Source organism: Heliconius melpomene, chromosome 16 (genome assembly GCF_056956725.1).
Source record: "Heliconius melpomene rosina isolate 202511_hmr_F chromosome 16, ASM5695672v1, whole genome shotgun sequence".
Taxonomy (NCBI): Eukaryota; Metazoa; Arthropoda; class Insecta; order Lepidoptera; family Nymphalidae; genus Heliconius; species Heliconius melpomene.
The window spans coordinates 10751650-10772830 of NC_140404.1; the positions used below are offsets into that span (position 1 = coordinate 10751650).

General features: G+C 34.0%; 2 protein-coding genes across 3 annotated transcripts in view; one reads left to right on the forward strand and one right to left on the reverse strand.

Annotated features, from left to right (window-relative positions):
• The first annotated feature begins 5964 nt into the window (after nucleotides 1-5964).
• LOC146531055 (xanthine dehydrogenase-like) overlaps nucleotides 5965-21181 on the forward strand; it is an 87815-nt gene continuing 72598 nt past the window's right edge. The window contains exon 1 of the mRNA XM_085199717.1: nucleotides 5965-6097. The gene's annotated coding sequence lies outside the window, so the exon portion shown is untranslated. The remainder of the gene's footprint in view (nucleotides 6098-21181) is intronic.
• LOC146531056 (uncharacterized) lies at nucleotides 12227-20284 on the reverse strand. 2 transcript variants are annotated; one of them, XM_085199210.1, is made up of 4 exons: nucleotides 20151-20284; nucleotides 17586-17766; nucleotides 12991-13098; nucleotides 12227-12632 (listed from the first exon to the last, which is right to left on the reverse strand). In XM_085199210.1, exons 1-4 carry the CDS (start codon nucleotides 20265-20267, stop codon nucleotides 12454-12456), a joined length of 585 nt encoding a protein of 194 aa, XP_085055336.1. In that variant the 5' UTR covers nucleotides 20268-20284; the 3' UTR covers nucleotides 12227-12453. The 2 variants fall into 2 exon arrangements, with proteins under 2 accessions (XP_085055336.1, XP_085055335.1); XM_085199209.1 differs by having other exon boundaries at nucleotides 12991-13101.

Genomic DNA, 21181 nt, shown 5'->3' on the forward strand with positions numbered 1-21181 from the left:
ACAGTAACGAGTGTTTTAATAAATGTAACCGCGCTCCCGATAATTACATTCGTCGACCCGATATAAAATTAATCAAAAAATATCCAATTGTGGATACTGATTTTATTTATTATGCATAATTTTGCAATACAAATAAATGTGAATATTTTTTTTTGTATTGCAAAAAATTTATTATAATTCTCTATTCTCGCTATTTGAAATGAATTATAAAGAAGGTGTTCATTCCCACCCTTTCTGAGCGAGAATGAGCGCCTTCTTTATACTTACTCAATTGTGGCACAGGACCACAACTGAAAACGTGCCAGATAGTGGGTTTGATTCCAACTCGGTATAATGAAGTATCCAATATTTTCATTTCCTCGTTCTGGTAACTAGATAAAGGGTGTTTTTCAGATTAACACTATATCCTGCACGTAGCATGGTAGGCAGAGGAGCCTTGGGAGTCTAGAATTAAGACACTTCGTGAGTTTTGCCTGAGGCATTGCCGCCAGAATAAGGCGGAAAAGTGGGAAACGGAGTGCGTTAACACTAGGTTCCCTCTGTGCGGGATGTGTGCCCTGTGTGCGGGATACAGCGTGAAGTTGACAATCTGACAATTTTTGTTTGAATATTTATCGTTGCACAATAATTATAATTTGATTTATGTTTATTTATAAATATTGTAAGTAAAAAATTAAAAGTAAAATTTTAAGCCGACAATACTCTCTCTGTATTCAAAGCCAAACGTGTAAATAAGCTTCAACAATTTGAACAGAAAGCGGAAAGCTGCGTCGAGCTTAGCCTTATCTAGCGACAACACTCTACACCGTTAAATTTAAACAAGAAAATTAGCTGAGAAAGTCTTTATGTTTCTTCGAAGAAAATGGCGAGTGCACCTACAGTAGTTTTTTTGGACATTCAAATAAGTTTTTTTTGAAAACCCGTCAGATTATAACCTTTTTTTAAAATTGTGGGAATTATACTCGTATATATAATTTGAAAAACTTATTTATTTTATCATCTAGTGTAGTAGGCAAAGCAGCCTCGTGTTATGACTCTCCTTACTCCACGCACCGCCTAATTCAAAAATATTTTTTTATAGCAGTTCTTACAACTGCAAAACGGCAAAAGTAAAAGCTTAATATGGAAAATTTCTAAATTCTATTCAAATTATGATTGAAAATTACTTTGGATTTGTTATATGAAAACATGAAGATTCCGTTTATTCCTCATAAGGTACGGATTCCTAAAATCCTCTTTGAGTTGGATAATCTATTTATAGAGGAAGGCCTGTTGGTTATAGACTGTAACGTCACAAATATAAATTTAAATAAATATTTCATTTCCCCGAGTGGGGATCGAACTCAAAACCAGTCGCGTTTACAATCACACACTTGTATCCTACGCCACGATTGGAATTAGTGTTGTATAAAATATATAACAATTAATCCATTATCTACAATTCTATTGAATGACGTGAACGCCTAAATCATAGACCTTGATAGAAAGATAGAACTAATAGGTTAATAGCAAATCAGTGTACCAGTACTCTGTTTAGCTATGGTCTGGTCATGTCTTGAAAAGTGTAACAGATTTGAATAATTTAATTAATAAAATAAAATTGAAGTTTTAAGTAAAATGTTATTATAAGAAAGGAATTCTGTAAGGTCAAGCAGAAGGGAACTAGTTTTTTAAACATTGCGTGGTAACTATTGGAGATTAATGCCATCTTTATCTTCGAAAGCGGAAAAGTGTAGGGGCCGAGCCGAGCACACACTCTACAGTGAAGATGCTGAAAATAAATATTAAGTTATAATGAAAATATTAGACTTATTTGTGTGTATATACAAAGTCACATCGAATCTTGTCTAGGATTCGTAGAAACTTTCTTTCATGCGTCACATCTGAATGGAATGATGCCATTCCATTCAGATGTGCACCAGGTATGCACCTGCAGCAGTTTTTCCAGCTCGATAGTAAATGGGTACTTTCAAAAAGCAAGTCTATTTCAATCTCTAAAAAATAAGAAAAATATAATAAATAAGCAAAAAAATCCTCTTAATGTAGTTATGCAGACAACCCAGAGAGTGTTCTAGAGTAGAGTGCATGAATGTGAAATATTATTCAAATTTTATTTAAAATTCCTCGACCAGCTCATTTACATCAGCTTATTTCTTGGAACTAGTTTCCCTTCTAAGCTGGGGCGTTTTTCTCTTGAAACTTTCGCGACTATTTCAACACTTTTATACTGTAGTATAAACGTTACGCTAGTCTTTTAGCGTTGAGAACTTTTAAATTAATACTTTAGAGGCTTGACAATTGAATAAATGATTTTATAAAAGTCTTTTTCATTGATGCCAGTCGTGGCACAGGGGCACAAAGTGTGACTGTAAAACCGACTGGTTGTGGGTTCGATTTCTACTCGAGAAGATGAAATATTTATTTAAATTTATACTTCCATTTCTTCGCTCTGGATCGAGGTGAAGCGTTGAGTTTTCCCACTCAACACGCAATGCCTCCAGAATTCGGCTGGAAGTGGAGAACAAATTGTCTTAACACTACGTTCCCTCTGCTGTGTGCGGGATACAGTGTCAAGCTGATTTATTTATTTCTTATACAATTTTAAAATACAGGATTTTCTGTTCTGTTCTGTTCTTTTTATTATGGCGTTCCGAGCGTGCCAGTTGAGCACAAAATCACTTCGCCAAATACAAGATCTTACTGCAAGCGCGACGGTTGTCATAACTTTAGGTTCCCTCTACCTTTTCTGCCATATTTGATTTGTGGGACACGGATACAATGAAATTGAGAGCAAGCAAGCGGTGTACCGTATATAATATTTATGTATGAATATTTAATGTTACTATGACGTAGTTGATATACAAGTATATTATATCACTATACTATATTATATGTACGGCCGTAGTGGCATAGGGGCACAAGCGTGAGTCTGTAAACGCTACGGTTATGGGTTCGATTTTCATTCAGGGCTATTAAAAGGTCTCATTTCATTCATGACATTTTGAGCTAAAAGTATAACTTAAATTAGCTCCACGCTATATCTCTATTTATTTAAATTTATATTTTCATTTTTCGCTCTGGTGTCGAAGTAAAGCGCGGCGTTGAGTTCTACCACTCAACGCGCAACACCTCCAGAATTCAACTTAAATTGGGGACAGGAGTGTCTTAACACAAGTTTCTCTCTGTATACCCTGCTGTGTGCGGGATACAGCGTGAAGCAGATTTAATTTTAATGTTTTTTTTTATTATTCTTATAAAACCATAATAAGTAATAACATTGTCCTAATATTAGTAAGCATTTAATTTCCATTGTTCATCTCGTCTTTTTACCTTATATTTATTTTCTTCTCACGCCCTTATGTACTTCAGTTCCGCCCTCCACAGCACTTGAAAGTTGGGCAAAGTTTATACTTACTATTAAAGCATAACGTTATCAGAATCTTCAAGAAAATAACGAAATGTCTTCATCTGAATGATTGAGATCTGAAAACTACGAAAAATGATTATTGTTTCTTTATTATTATGTCGCAGGTTTGATTCTTGTGTGCAGTATTAAAACGAGGGTGAACTTAATTAACATCAGTGTAGATATTTTTGTAAAAAAAAAATAAACAATCGTCCTCCCTTTTATAGTAAAGCGGAAGGGGCCTAAAAATAGCGTATCTTGGCCGAATCTTAATTGCTTGGGTAGAATTAATTGTTTAATTTTTATACAAGAAATGCCTTTGTTTTCGTACCAATATTTTGTTTATTCGACCTCGAAGTGAACGCTTAGTAAAGCTCATTAAAAAGCTCGTTCTATTTTTGACATTAAAAACAATATATATATGTAAAGAGAATTTACTCTCTTTAAAAATAGTGTTCCCTTTTTATGACACCCGTCAGATGTCTATAATTAATTAACAGCCACGTCAAAGGAATAAAAAAAGTAATATAAGCAATATAGATTAATAACTATAAACCAAAGCAGATTGGATAAAAATAATATATAAAAGAGAGTGAGGAATAATTAACTTTAATTGTCGTTCTCTTATTTACAGGTTATTTGCTACATTTGTACATAATATTGTAATTCTGCTTTTAATAATATTTATTGTAATATAAACTCTAATTTACAGAAAAACAAATTTAGTTAATTTAATCCAATACCAAACACTGATATAAATCACCTTATATATATGTTTTTTATAATTTATCAATATTATAGAATATTCCTATATAAGTATATAGTCATACAATATATTTCAGCAAATTGGGACCCATAGCATGGACTCCAGTGTGATAAGTGAGTGTTGCCATTAGCGCGCGTTGAGTTCGCGGTGTCGGCGCTTCTGAATGGAGATTGCATCGTCCATTGCGGTGCCTTGCACTGTTTAGTAATGTGACATCTTATGTCGATATAATATACTTTTAAGACATTTAAACTGAGGATCAAGGAGGATTTAATGTGGAAACCATCGTGGCGCAGCGGTAAGCATCTAATGGTTTGCGCGACGCCGTTGAGTTCACTCATCACGCAATGTCTGAAAAATGGGGCACGGAGTGTCTTAATTCCAGATTCCCTTTGCCTATCCTACTATATATAAGATACAGCGTAATGCTAAATTAGATTCACGTACGTAGAGATACGCAGATGTAGGCAGAGGGAACCTGGGAACCTAATGTTCAGAAACTCTTTTCCCCATTATCCGCTGAAAGATAAGATTTAATGCTTAATTAATAAATTCTTATTATTTATTTTAGCTAAATATCGATTCAGCAAGTTCACATCACGCACAATAAATACTCGTCAGGCGCATCGTATTCACAATATGTAGGGCACTCCGTGTTATACATCTGGTTATCTATCTTGCTAGTTTCAATATGCAATTAGAATGTCAAGGAAACTATTAAATTTTGACAAGTTAAGTTAAATCTGTACATTTTGAAATCAGCTTCACGTTGTGTCTCGCACACAGCGGGGTAGGCAGAGGGAACCTAATTAAGACACTCTGTTCCCCACTTTCCGCCAAATTTTTGAGGAATCGCGTGGTGAGAAGCGGAACTGAACGCCGGGCTTTTGGCTTGGTGACAGAGCGAAGAAATGAAAATATTAATAAATCATAATTCATTCTCTCGAGTGAGGATCGAACCTACAACCGACGCCTTACAGTCTCACCCTTGTGCTCCTGCGCCACGATGGCCTCAAATCTGTACATTTGATTTGTGGATTAAAAGTAATTTAATAAATTTAAAGCCCGGTTTCCATTAGGAAAGAGAAATGAAAGGATTAGGCTTAGTCGGGACTTCTTGTAAATAGAATAGGTTCAGATTTCCACCAACAGAGAGTCTCGTATTTTGTAATTACTTCGCCCCGCTCCCTGGAGCTGAACGATTTCATTTCAACTGTTTTTGTTCTCTCTGTCTTTTCCACCATTCCACCACTATTTATTGGTGAAAATACAAATGTGTAGTGTACCTACTCTTTCGAGTTTAACGTAGTTTGTAACGGGCCCGCTCCCCTTTCGCTGGTGATCGGGCTTAAAACTGAAATACGTAGATATCTCAAAATGTTTTAACCGATTTAGTTAAAACTTCGACTTTTCCTTACATTGGAATATTTTTGTATTTGGTCATCGAACAGATAAACATTTTTTAAAGTCGGTTAAAAAATATTATACCAAATAATATGATAATGGTGACTGATTTATTATATTCTGATGAGAGATGTATCTACATGTAGGCAGACTATGGTTATAGATTTAAATAAAAATAAAGGAAATATTTAAATTTAGTTAATTTTCTTTTCATACATATGTGTGGGTGGTATGTTAATTATCATGGAAGAGCGTATATAAAATTTTAACATTTATAATATTAATAGGAGTACAATATATAAAAGAAACACACAAAGAATTTTTCTTAACAAACAAACTTCACTCAGGCTAAACGGTAAAAGCGTACTCTTTTATCTTTTCAGCAGCAGGAATAGCAATCTTGAGAATATTGTGGGGTAAGACGTCACGTCGAGGGCACAACGAGATACCAATTTAAGTTGCTCCTCTAAATGCCATCTACATTTTTGAGGGTTGCGGCAAATTTGACGTTGGAGCCGGGCGTAAGTTTAAAGTTTTTAAGTCTTAATATTATTTTTCAAATATGCCAAAATAGATTTATTCTAAGTATGGTTAATAAGTATTTTTAACCGAAACCGAACCCCTCGAGGAGGGTTATGTCTTTGACGGTTATGTATGTATGTCTGTTCCTTTGTTCCCTTGTACCTAATTATTAAATTAGTGAACTGATTTTGATAAATGTTACGAAACGAAATAAATCCAACGAGGATTTATTTTGATAGCGCGAGTGTTACTGGATATATTAATTTTATTTATGCACTCTGTTATATCAACACTATTTGGATTTTTTTGTATTAAAACATTACAATGAAAATAATGTATTAAGGTAAATAATCAATTTCTCGAGTTGGGATCGAACCTTATGACTCTGCGCCATAATGACCTTAAAATTATAAGTAATTATGTACCATTAAAGGCGCGCGGCGTTGAGTGCCGCCACTCAACGCGCAATGCCTCGAGAATTCGACAGAAAATGTTGAACGGAAGTGTCATAATGGCAACAGAGTGTCCTAACACTAGGTTCCCAGGTTCCACCTGCCTATGTATGTGTGAAGCAAAAAAAAATGCATTATAGTCATTGGGTCAGTCGAAGCTTAGGGGAACAGCGCCTGACGTTTGTGAGTTTGCTCCGTACTCGGAGAGTCTGGTAAGCCGACATAGTACGGCGTTGAGTACCGCTACTCATACTTTAACATAGCATTTGTAAAAGCCACCGTTGCATTTGATATTTTTAATAAGTACCGTTTTGACCTAAGATTCGCAAAGTGGTACTGCTTCAGAAACTTTATTTATAAGAGCTTCGTTTGCTTCGTCTACTTCTTTCGTCGGAAGCAAAATTGACTTTAAGTTATTTAATAAATTTAATATTTTTCCAAGAAAATATCACTATGAATTCTTGATCAAATTTCAGTATGTTAAATATTTATATTACTGGTAAGTACAAATAGTTTTTAACCGACTTCTGTAAGAAAAGGAGGTTATCAATTCGACTGTATTTTTTTTTGGGCATAATTAAACAAAGCACAGTTTCTTGTTTACCTTTAGGTGATGAATTCGAAGAACTGAGTGATTTGATACCAGATCCTCTCTGTGTTTCTATCTCTAATATGTGAAACTAAAACAAAATTGAAGTAGAATTTGATAAAGGAAATGGTAAGCAGACTGTCCCCGGGAGTGAATAGTTTTAAGGCACTATGATGACATTAAGGCACTTAAGTTTTCTAGTTTCCGCCGAATCCTAGAGTCATTGCGTGTTGAGTGGCGGAACTTAACACTGTTCTTTGCCTCCTTACCGAGGAAATAAAAATAAAATAAAATAAAAAAATAAAAAATAAAATAAAATAAAATAAAGGAAATAAAAATAAAAATAAAAGTATTTTATGTCCTGGTTCTCTTTATCAAGATTGAAATAAATAATAATGAAATAATAAGCAAAAATATAACAATAAAAAGTACTTAACAGTATGTTTTCTTCTTACAATATTGAATATCAAACACGATTAAACTGAGAGAAGTATAAATATACTAGTTTATGAGGAAACATGTCTGATTCTAATATTTGCTGCGGTGCAGGTTGTAGCGATTCCCCTTGTGGGCTACGAAGAAAGTTTTTAAATGATGAAAATTGCATTTTGTAGTATTTTTAAGGGCAAGGCAAAGGAAATATAAAGATAAGTCACTTTGCTTACTATTTTCCATAACGTTTTTTAATGACCTTGGAAACTGGGGTTTCTTGTCTGGTAGATTATAAAAAGTATGAAGACTGACTTGATAATAATGAAGACATTACTTTACGTAATGAAGACTGTAGTGTTTGGCCACTCCGTTCTCTATGGAAAAAACAAAATACTTGAAAAACAAATACACATTTGTCTTGACTGGACATTCGTTTAAGTTAGATTTGAATATACAATCAATCACTATTTAAGCAAGTTCATGCTCATTCTAAATGGGATCAAGATGGAGTACGTAAGAAAACGTTTCGTTTGCTCCAATATTTTATGCTTCACGCAGGAACCTAGTAAAGACGTGTGTCGGGAAACAGTTATGATTCCACTTGTCTTTTCTGGTCCCCACTTTCTGGCATTACGTATTGAGGGCTCAAACTCCACGCCTTTACCATACTTTTACCATAGCCAGAAAATAAAAATTAAAAACAATTTCATCAACCGAATGAGAATCGAACCCACAACCTGTCGCGTTTTACAGTTGGACCCTCGTGACCCTGTGCCACGACTGGCCTCAACTTTAATCTATAGTCGTTTTTTTTATATTTACAAAAAAAATCACAACCATATTACTATTAACGCTGGTTTAGTAGCTCTAAAGCGTAGTCTATATCGCATTGCAGCGGGTGCCGCGGTAAACACCAGCACTGATTGCAGGAAATTTTATTATCACTACTGAATATAACTTTATATTTGTTGATAAAACAATATTTATGTTACTAATATTTTTTTAGTTCACGCTGTATCCCGCATATAGTAGGGTAGACGAAGGGAACCTAGTGTTAGGTCATCTTTTTCCCTACTTTTTGCCAAATTTTCGACATTGCGTGTTTGGTCTTGTTACTAGAGCGAGAAAACATTTTTTTTTCCCCGATTTGGAATTTACTTCAATTTTTGCGTAGACTGGAAAATGAATATATTAATTAAATACAAATACGACCCGACTGAGCTTAGACACAAACCTTGTACAATTAAGAAGTAGGTAGATACTTCATTTAAGCCTATTAAAATAATATAACAAGTGACCGCCCGTAACTTTCTTTTCGGGAATTATAAGGCTCCAAGGAACGCTACCCGCCAAATGTCGGCGTTATACGCCGTATAAGTGCTATATATAGTTAATTGTCAATAGAATTGAATTTTTAATACAAAATTTCAGCGCAATCGGACACTGTAAAGGGTCAAATTGATCAATTTAGTATAACAAGGCAATTTAAATAAAGCTTGTAAAAAATCATATAAGGATATTTATGAGTATTATAATTATATGAAAAAAAAACTTCTTAATTCTGTTTATTTCATAAACAAGAAGTCATAAATAGGCAACTATAGCTTATTACCAAAGACTTCAGTCTGGCACCCCTATGGCCTAAACAAATTGTCGCCATATATTTTAAACAGAATAAATACCGTGACCGTAATTTATCAACCCTTTACTTAGCACAACCTCTCAAGCTCTTGAAATTTAATTAAGCAATAAAGATTGAAGTATATTTATATAAATAAAACATACTTACGATATATAGAATAACTTCCTTTTTTCAGCTTTACGCTGTACGCAGAGGGAGTCTAGTGTCAGACATGTCGCTCTTCACTTTTCCTCTAAGTTCAGGTCGCATTGCGTGTTGAGTGGTGGAATTCAACGCCACGAAGAAATGAGAAGTAAAAATTTAAAATAATTTCCTCAAGTGGGAATCGAATCCACCACATCATGTTTACAGTCATACGCATGTACACCTGCGTTATGACTAACCTCCAAAGAATAATTTTGTAGATGAAAATGGGTAAATTTATTCTCCATGTCTATAACCTGGTTCTCCATTCTCTACTAGTTTTAATAAAAATTACAATAATTTTACCTGACATTTGATTTAAACGAAAACTCACGTTCCATTACTCACATTTAAGTAAAACAACTATGTTAGGATGAACAGAGGGTACTCTAAAAAAGTGGACCACAACGAATAATGAATGTATATTTCACGTTATTTTAACGAGCTTTATGAAAAATGGGCGACACCAGCTGTACCTATTTATAAAGCGCAACCCTCTATATGGATGCTTGGCTAGAATTAAAAGGAAATTACTTTTGGCAAACATCCAACGTCACATGGTAATTACCATGTATTTCGTATTCGCCACGTATGCACGACGTTGCAGATTTTTCATAATATTTGTTTATCATATTAAATTATAATTACAAGCGCCTGCGTGTATTTTTAGGCAATATATGCGTAAAATGAAGTGCTATGTTTTTTTTCAGGCGCTAAACATTATTTTTATACTTATAGACTCAATTTGTTTCTTTAATTTACCATCCATTAAACTAATTTCAAGTTCTAAAATACTTAAGAACAGCAAAATTCAACTCTTCACTTGGAACAAACAGACCGGTAAATATATTTTTAAGGCATTGTGTGTCGATCGGCGAAACTCAACTCTTTGCCTCGTGGCCAGAGCAAAATATTAAATATTTCATTCCCCGAGGGGGAATCAAACCCATAACCGCCGTTTTTGCCAAATGTCAAATGTCAACAAATGTTTCTATATATACATTTGTAAGATTCTTTGATTCTTTTAAAGATACCCAGTCACAGTTTCACTATATTTGTGGCACCTAAAGTTCGGGTGTTTCTGAATTATACATGTTTCGTGCCGTTATTTTGCATGCTCAATAATTCATTTATGCTAATACCCCTTATGGCGTTGGTTTTTGAAGTGGAAAGTGTTGTAGGATAAATAGTTTAGACGATGAAAGGATTGTTCTGTATATTTCTTTAGTTTAAATTGTATTGACTTAAGTTGTTATTTTTTAGATTTACACTGTACGGGTGTGTCACATAGAGTATACAAATAGAACCTAATGTCAAGACACTCCGTTCTCCACAAAATGGTTTGCTGAATTTTGGTGAACTTAATTCGGCACTTAGTTGAACGAGAGCAGGGAAATAAAAATAATTTATTCCCTCAAGTTTAAATCAAACCCACAATCCATGATATTATTTTACACATCACTAATAAAAGGTGAAAAGTTTCAACTTTTCATTTCATTTGACTGTAAAATACTCTATTTTAATAAAAAAAACAGAGTAGCAGTTTTTTTTTTCATAGATAGGACTTTGAAATATTCTACATATGTATATCTATATTTATTTGAGGATTATTTTTTAACACAAAATTCAAATTCTATTTTAAAACACACCTTCAATAAACTTCGATTTAATTCATTTGTGAAATAAAATATAGATATAAAATATTTTAAGAAATAATAACGAAATGCGAAGAAGAAAGCCGTAAATGTGAGACTAAGAAGCAATATTTCATGGCTCCGTAATGGCGTGTAAATGTTTCCGCCATCGCAGCTGAGATGCTTTAAGCCCACTTAATGTTGAAAATAGATAACTGATTTATATAGTTTTGTGTTTATTATTATTATTTTATATATTATTTTTCGATCTGGTAACGTAAAGAGCGGTGTTGAGTTTCGCCACTCAACACTCAATGCTTCAAGAATTCGGCGGGATGTGGGAAACGGTAAGTCACTTCCGTTTCCCACATCCCGAGAGGAGAGAGGTGAGATTAGAGGACTAGTGTTTCTGAGCCTAGTGGTTCTGAGCTTCCCTCTGCCAACCCTGGTATGTACGGGATACAGCGCTTACTGCATGCCAAATTTCAACTTACTAAGGCAGTTGCGAATCAAATTTTAAAACATATGATCAAAGCTGTTACAAAAAAAAATCTTCACATTTTTCCAACATAGCAGGGTAGGAAAATAGGAAACATAATATTAAGACATTTCCTTTCCCGCATTTCGCCCAATTTTCCTGCCGCCATGTTAAATGGCTAAACAGAAGCCGAATTGCGTCTACCAGTGGGCATCGAACTTACAACCATAGCGACAGGCTTAATAGTATTATATTAGTTAAGAAATAAACTAATACATTTCCTATATATAGCGTTAAATAATATTCTCCATTAATCTTGAACACTTATAACATAATGTTTCTAAGAGAAGCGAAGAAAGCAGTAAATGTAACTAAGGAACAATATTTCATACTCGTAACCGTGCCTTTGGGAACTAACGCCCCCACTTTACTTTAGTATCAAACACTTTTCCTCTTTTCCTAAAGATTTAGTAAATATGAAAGATTATATGATAAATATAGGATAGAGATGATTGTGCCGTAGTGGCGCAGCGTTGGACTGTAAGCGCGACGGTTGTGAGTTCTATTCTCGCTCGTTTCCCATCTTTGGTAATATAAAGTACGTATACGTACATACTTACCTACGTCGTGTCTTATCACTACATTTCCTCTGGCTATTTATTCTGTGTGTGTGTTCTGTTCCTTCTGAGGGTGTGTGTATAGTAGAAAAACACAAAAATAAGTAATATAATATAACTTTTATTACATATTTACAAAATGTTGACAAAAAATTCGTTGTAAAAATATCACATAAATATGTAATTAGGAGAAGGTACAAGGTGTTATGCAATTACAAAATACATTGTCATGGGACGCTCCTAACATCAATATATCAATATCAACGGCCTATTATTATAGAGTATTAGTGAAAATGAACACAATTTTGAGAACAGAGGCAGAGGTAGCTTAGTGATGTCCATAGTATCCGAGTCCACCGTATCCGCCATGTCCGTATCCTCCGTAACCGCCAAGTCCGTATCCTCCGTATCCGCCAAGTCCGTAACCACCATATCCGGCGTAACCACCATGGCCGCTGACTAAAGGTGCGCTAACGTAACCACCATGGCCGTAACCTCCATAACCGCCTGTAAGAAGAACGTTATTAGAAAATATAAGTAGACTGTATATAAATATAGAATATAAATATAGATAAAGCTAAGTTTATCAAATTATCAATTTCTATAGTAAAAATATAGTTGGGTTTCGATATTTTTCATTTAGACAAAGTCAAAAAAGAAAATATACTTTCAAATTACTACTACTTTTTCTAATTATATATATTTTTAAAAATAACAAAATGAATATCAATCAATATCGATATGAAATAATATTTCATGAGGTAAAAAATATATAGGAAAAAATATATAAAGTAATAATAAATTGTTTTAACATAATGAGCTACACAAGTAAGACTAGTATTTATAATTTCATCATGACAATTACCAAGGCCGGAGTATCCGCCGTAGCCGCCGTATCCGCCAAGACCGCCGTATCCGCCGTAACCTCCATGGGCAGTGGTGTATGACACCTTGCTGACAGCTACTGGGGCGGCTGTTGACAGTTGTAAATAATTAAAATGTTTGCTTTTTTTTCGCTTTTTCTATTTAAACCTGCAGATAAGTTACTCCCCAGACACTAACAATTATTATATGTAATACAGCTTCTCACTATATCCCGCACACGGCAGGGTAGGCAGAGGGAACTTAGTGTTAAAACACTCTGATCCCTATTTTCTGGAGTGGCTAGCCTTCACAACTTGCCACAATTATTATAAGTCGGTCAAATTCAATTTAAGGATTTTATTCCATTGTTACAAAGTAACAAGTCGAGCTAATGAAAGTGTATTACAATATAATTATATTTAATGTACTAGAATTTGAAACATTGCTTCTCTATATATATACAGCAATGGCAAGCTAATAGTAATTTAAACTTAATAATTCTGCTAAATAATTTGTTACCTAATTTGTAAAAAAGACGATCAACACGAATAAGTTCTTAAATGTTTCAAGTAAAATTTTTCGATTATAAAAAAATCTGGTCAGTCATTCATAGCCCAATGATTCTGTTAACCGATTTAGATCGTAATCGAAACCGAACGAGCGTGTCGGATCCGAGATCGAATTCAATGTTAAGGTCACTTTTTACCAAAAAAAGTATTACTTGCGTTCACATCGCGTGACTATTGTTGTTTTGTTGGAAAAATCCTTCAGTTAATATTTTTATTTCCTATAATAATAAGTACTAAATATTAATTATAATTTTTTATTAAATTTAATTAATAATAAGTAATAATTAATATTTATTTTGCATTGTTCTTTTTTTTCCTCAAGGGGGTATCGAACTCACAATCTTTATAGTTAACATTTTCTCGTAAAAATGTATTAAAAATAAATATAACACTAACTCAAAAACCTAATATTGTTGACAATTTTTAGTCAAACCCACGCCTTGGCTATAAGGAAATTCATTATTACAATAATTATGCTTGTCCGTATGTGTGTCAAGTATTTTCATATTCCCACGTTCGCCGTATTTGTATAATGCCCTGTGACACTGACTGGCAATCGACAAGATAAACACATCAAATTATATACGTACTTGGCAATTAGTGATAGTGTTACGTCGCGTCGTGTGAATTATATTGTTTGAAGGAATGTCCCAAATAGATTAATTAGTAATTCCAGATATTTAGTTATTTTTTTCATTCACAGAGGCAAAAAGAGAGAAATAAAGTGCAAAGAGAGCCTAGAGATGTATCGTTTCGTTCTTTATTTTTAGGGTCCGTATCTGAAGGATAAAACGGTCTGTCTGTTGGTCTACCTGTAAGACTTGCACTTGGTTTTCAGCCATTTTTTTTAGTTATGTACGATTAAATGATGTATTCATACTTTAAAACACTTAACTAGAATTAAGAGATAATTAATGTTAAGCATTACTCTGAGTGTCGATCGAACCCCACTACTATTCTATGGTATCACGAATATATACAAATTCAAATTCTAAATTTTCTCAGCTCAAGTGGACTTCTCCGAGCAATTTTGAATGGTCCAATGAACATGTCGCTTCCACCCGCTCGTAAAGCAGTTCAACAGTTGCTCTTTTAGATGTAAAAAATACAATATTATTATTTAATATTTGAGGCCAGTCCTACCACAGTGGCACAAAGTGTGATTGTATTTTTGACTCTATGTTCTTTAAATTTATATTTTCTCTGTGGTGTCGAGGCAAAGCGCGGCAAGTGGCGCGAAAGTGAGGAACGGAGTGTCTTAACACTAAGTTCCCTCAGCCTACCGTGTTGTGTGCGGGATAAAGCGTGAAGCTGATTCAATATTATTATTTAACATCAAGCAACATCAAAAAATCCTTAACCCATTCTGTAAGACATTTTCAGTACTACATTCACAAGTCCATATGTAATTAAGGTCATGTAACCAACAGTTGGCCTTAATCATCGTGGTTATTTAAACATGTATACATCACCTAAGGGTTGTTTCTAAAGAGACAGGGCTGAGAGGCAAGTGTTTATTGCCTCAAGATAAATGCTGATAGACTCAAGACATTTTGTATGTAGACTAAGTGGATGAAATTAACTGGTAATGTACGTTTTGACATACTGTTGTCTGGTTTGCATGAGTGAGATGTTTTATGACGTCTTGGTTTTGTTTTTAACCGACTCTATATAAAGGAGGTTGCCAGTTTCTAAGCATGTCCTCTAATATTGCTAGTATTTTCGTCCAAAGAATTCGCAAAAAAAATACTATATCTAGAGAGAGTTGGTGTAATCCAAATAAGGGAGCACTCTAAGTTTCATCAAAATCAGTTCTAGATAAAATAATTGCATAGAGCTACCTAGGTAACTGACAGTAACTACGCGATGACGGTATTAATGTAACAATAATTTTTATATAGTGAAATATATGTCAATTTTCATACAGGGTGAGTCATATTGAACTTTCCGGTTTTGGAAGGACGTTGCACGAAGAAGGGAAGGAGTAGAAGGGTGGGGATGGTGTCATTAGACGCGCCATGACATGCAGTTTTAGTGTGAGCAATGGCTTGGTCGGGACAACATCGTGCGTTCGTAGTTGAAGAGTTTATTAAAAATGGCGGCTCCGTGATCACAACACAGCGTGCGTTCCGTTTACATTTTGCTATTGGTCGACGTGATCCCATTCCCACTGGACCAACAATCAGAAATTGGGTATCAAATTTTAGAGCAACATCATCAGCATTAAAAACAAGACCACAAGGCCGAATTAGGACGTCAACGTCAGCGGAAAACGTGGATAGAGTGCGGGCTTCATTTCAACAATCCCCTCGGCGTTCTGTTCGGAAACATGCCGCTTCACTAGGATTATCTTTCAGTAGTGTCCGCAGAATACTGCATAGAATTAACGCAGAATCATGACAACGATAACATCTGGTTCCAACAAGATGGTGCTACAGCCCATACATCCAGGCGTTCAATGGAAATCCTGCGACAAATGTTTCCCGGTCATCTCATTTCTTTGCGAGGTGACGTTGGGTGGCCGCCGAGATCACCTGATTTAACCCCCTGCGATTTCTTTCTCTGGGGTTACCTGAAGGAAAAGGTGTACACGCATCGTCCCCGAACCATCGATGAACTGAAGGCTGCAATCACGGAAGAAATCAATGCTATTCCGCTGAATATGACTCGACGAGTAATGGACAACTTCCGGGAAAGGCTTCAGCAGTGTGTGGTCAATGGAGGTAGACATTTACAGGATATCATTTTTAAAACCAACTAAATTAAAACTGCATGTTATGTGCTTTCAAACAATAAAATAATTTTTACTGCATGTCGCTTTGTTTTTAATACACACCTTATTGAAATCGGAAAGTTCAATATGACTCACCCTGTATTACTTTGTAATCAAAATGTTGTATATGATATTTTTTACTAAGATAATGGATATTAGAAGCGAACGTTCTTTACTATTAATCTCTCACAATGATTCCACGGTTTACAGCTATTTTATTGCATTGCTAATGCTGCTCTAACGTATCCTTTGTTTGTTCTAGAATTGTGCAATTTATACGACAGTTCAAAGTTTAATCGGAGAGTCTCTTATTCGATTTAGCAAGTTCAGCTCGTTCGTTATTGCTTCGAATTAACAACAAATTAAGGTTCTATTTGAAACAAGATTGGGGACAGGGTTTCGATTTTGATTAAATTTCTTATGTGAATAAAAAAGAATTGGGTTTTTGGTTTTTTTTATTAAATATTTGTAAGCGAAAGGATGTTCTATTTTGTTAGTGTATTTTTGACAGTGGTGTTTTAGCAAATTAGCAGTTTAAAGCTTTTTTCCATATGGCAAGGCAAGTAGATAACAATAGTGTAAAGATATTCCGTTTCCTATTTTACTCTCGACAATTGAAATGACTGGGGGAACTCAACGCCGCGTCTCATCTGATTAATTCCTATTTTCCCACTCTAGTATATACTAGTTTCTACTACTCATATAATAACCGACAACGATTGCGTTTACATAAAAAAAAACAAAAAAAAAACAATTTCAGTAACAAACTAAAACAAATTTCCATCTAAGTTTAACACAATATCGGAATTGGAAGTGGATTTTCAAAACGAATGTTAGACTCAATCGTAAGAACTTACTCGGGAAATTTTCTTCGAACGGTAAAATTTTCAAGAAAATCACCCGCAAACCACTGAATGCAAAATAGTAAGGAACTAGGAACGCTTCTCACGCTTCGAGACGTGAACGGAACGCCTTTGGTCAATTTAAACTTTCCCTGAACTGCAGATGGTCCATGGAAGTTTTATCAAGATTGCGTTATATCAAATTTTAATGGAGTCAAAATGCTGTTTTAAGTATTTAAAAGCTGAACTATTAACTATGGGTTTTGGGGTTTGCTGTTTCTCCTTCTTAACATAAAGTGTAGTGTTTATATGATCGAAGTCAATATTGAAATGAAACTACTAAATTAAATTGTTGTTGTCTGCTGTCCCAAATATAACCTTAAAAGTAAGTTGCATGATTGAAAATTCTTACCATATCCTCCGTATCCTCCGTAACCGCTATAGCCTCCGTAACCACCATAGCCGAGCCCATGACCACCGTAGCCGATTCCACTGTAACCAAGTCCACCATAGCCCAGTCCGGATAGACCACGCTTCTCGGTCTTCTTAGCCTCTTCAGCGCATACCGCTGCGGCGACGAGGGCGATTACGATCTGTCAAAGATATATTTTGAATTGAATTCTTGATATATTTTGTTTACATATTGATTTTCAGTTATATGACATTTGACGTTAGAAATTTTTATATATTTTATATAATTAATGAAATAATAAAACGAAAATAATCGCGTATATTTAGTAATAAACATTTTTTTTGGTTTTTGGTTTGAGATTCCGAGAAGACGACAAAAAACGTCAGGTTTCCAATAAAAATAATTTCTAAATATACTCGAACGCTATTAAGCAAAATTCAAGAAAAAAACATATTTAATTTATTTTAAAAAAATATAGTATTTTGGTAGGATTTTATATAAAAACAAAGGAAATGTAGACCAATAGCTATGGTCATGTAATTTTTTTATATAATCAACGAAGTTTTTATATTGTTTCAAAAAAAAATCACGTTTCGGAAAGTTTCCTTCTAACCGAATGTCATACCGGAGTTCATCTCTTCCTCTTTTGTAATCAGTTCATAGTAATTAAAGTGAACTTTAATTAATTTGTAAATAATTAATTAATCTTAATCAAAGTTAGGTTTTTGTTTAAATTTTCGGTTAAAACTTTTTTTTTGTATTTTTAATCATTAGTTTCATATAACTCGTTCAAATTAACGTTCTAAGACGTAATTGATGTTAAATTAAAATTTCGTAGTTACCTCGCATTTGCACTATTTATAGTTACTTTATTGAAATGTTAATAGTAAAAAAATTAAGCAAGAAAAAAGTATCAGAATCTTATTGAGGTAAAAAAGGAAATAAAGCATTTTTTGTGGACTTTGTTAGCTACGAGTTAATTTTGTAATCGACAAAAAATATACGGTTTAACTATAAATATTATTTATTCATAAAATTCAGCAATTTTTTTTTGTATATATAAAAAAAAGAAAATGGAAGTCTCTTCTTAGAAAATGTAATATTAGAGCTCTTATTTAAATAAGTAAGCTGTTTATATTGTTCTCGTTATTGAATGAACTACGAGTATATAGATTCTTTGCTAATCTTTGTAAACAAAATCCTAGCATCAGGTTAAAAAAAAAAAATAACCACAAGTCAACTACAGCCAGATCTTGCAGCTTCTTAGAATAAAGTTTAAACTCTGGCTCTTCATACTTTTAATCGCATTGGAACCCTCGCAGAGGAAACTTTGTGTAAAGACACCCTGTTTTTCACTTTTCACCCAAATTACGAGATTATGTTGATTGCCGTTACTCAACGCCGCGCTACCCGAGCAGCGATGATAATAATTTAAATATAATCATTGCCCCAAGTGGGAATCGAACTCACAACCATCACGTTTACAGTGAGATGCTGTCCCTCTTTATCTTTAAAGCTTTATTTAAATTGAAATCTGACCGCCAGTGAGTCAGTCGTGGATAATTAGTGGATGTCGTAATATCCTTCAAAGACAATGAAACAACCGCTATTGATTAGTGCTATAGGTTATTTGTACTAAATTGCATTATTTTTATAACAAAAGATACTATTATTATAGTGTTTTTTTATTGTTTGTTTATGCTATTTATTATTATTAATTAATAATGGATTTGTTTATTTTATTAAAAAATAATAATAATTTGTTTACTCTGGTTTGAGGACAAAGCGCTGCATTGAGTTAAGCAATTTAGCACGCAATTTTTGGAAAATTGGGTGCTAAATTGCGGTGCGTTACAGAGTGTATTAACTTTATGTTCTCTCTGTTTAATGTGCTATTTGCGAGATACAGATGAAGTTGAAAAATGTAATTGTAGGTATATTTCTATAGTTTTTCTTAGTCTTGGTTAAGTATGACATATTTTTAATGTAACTTTATATTCTAGGAAACACTAGGAAAAGTCTAATTTATATGTTAATAAATCTTGTATTTTTTTTTTAAAAAATTAAATAGTTTAAAAAAAATATTATGCAAAAAACTCAACATTCAATATCACAAGCATGATTAATGGAAATTAAAATGGCTATTAAATTATATTTTTTCAAGATATTAATCTCTATAATAAAATTATTAATTTCTCACATAAATTAAAATTAATTGTCATTAATTTATAATTTTTTTTGCGGTTTCTAAACTTTGGAAAAAATAATTAATATGTTTTTTTGCTTCACGCTGTAGCTAGTGCGATAGACAAAGATATCCTATTGTGAAGACTCTATGATCCATACTTTCCGCCCAAGTTTTAAATCATTATGTGTCGAGTGGAGGCGCTCAACGCCGCACTCCTTATCATTACCAGAACAAAAAAATGTATATAATTAATTACCCCCAGTGGAGATAGAACCCACAATCGTTTACAGTCAGAGCTGGTGCCACTGGCAAATTTATTTATTTTTACAATTAACTATTAATAAACTAACTATTGTATTAAAAAACAAAATCCTTACCAAGAATTTCATGTTGAGGATATCACACTGAACAAGTGACTGATGCCTGCTAGAAGTCACACCGCGTTTATATACTTGCATGCGCCCGCGCACGGTGGACGTGAATTTTTTACACATTCAAGGATAATGCGCGCGGAAACTATGAAAGGGTTGTTGTAATGTTATCATTTTTGTGTTTTCTTTGTTTCTGTGGTTTAGGCTTTCGTGGCGCAGCGGCACAAGGGTGTGCCGGTAACGCGACGGTTTTGGGTTCGATTCCCACTCGAGGTAGTGCATACTATCACTTTGAGCATATTTAAAATTGGTAAAATATTCTACTTTCTCAAATATAGGTCACTAACTATCTGTTGCATTTGTTACTTCAAATTCATGATGATGTTACATACCTTTCTTTTCTCCAATTTCCGCCGAAACTATCGAGGCATTGTGTATTAACTGACGGGACTCAACGCTGCGGTTTGCCTCGTTATCAGTTTTAAAACAATAATATTCCATTCCCCCGAATGGAAAACACGACGGTTATGAGTTCAATTCCCATTTGGGGAATTGATTCTGTTTAATTTATGTGTATTTTAGTTTGAAAGTGCGGAACGGAGTATCTTAACACTATCTCCCTCTGCCTTAGCAGGATTTGAATCTACACCAAAAATCTAAAGCCTTATTTCTACGGCGCTATAATAATATATAGATGTTACAAATAACACAACAAAGTAAACATCGCAAGCAGTTATAATTTGTAAATTATTTTCGTATTAGGTATCCTAATGATGATTTATTGGCGGAGGTAATTTAGTAAATATTAAATTATGAGTAGCGTATTGTATTCTAATTTAGTATATGCTAAGCCTGTGTAAAATACTGATTTTATTTATCAGGCTGTGTATATCAAGTAGAGGGAACCTAGTGTCAGGACACTCCGTTCACCACTTTCCGGCTAAATTTGAGACATTGTGAGAAAAAATCTTGGAAAGTGGGAAACAGAAATGTCTTAATGGGAATGGGGTGTTTTAACGTTAGGTTTTCAGATTCCC

Bases quoted from the DNA above. Each gene is read 5' to 3' on its own strand.
- LOC146531056 (XM_085199209.1), bottom strand. From the start codon at position 20,267: ATGTGTAAAAAATTCACGTCCACCGTGCGCGGGCGCATGCAAGTATAT. The intron at 17,767-20,150 runs GTAAGGATTTTG...TATCTTTGACAG, and splicing joins TCCTCAACATGAAATTCTTG to ATCGTAATCGCCCTCGTCGC. The intron at 12,633-12,990 runs GTAATTGTCATG...TTCTTCTTACAG, and splicing joins CGGCGGATACTCCGGCCTTG to GCGGTTATGGAGGTTACGGC.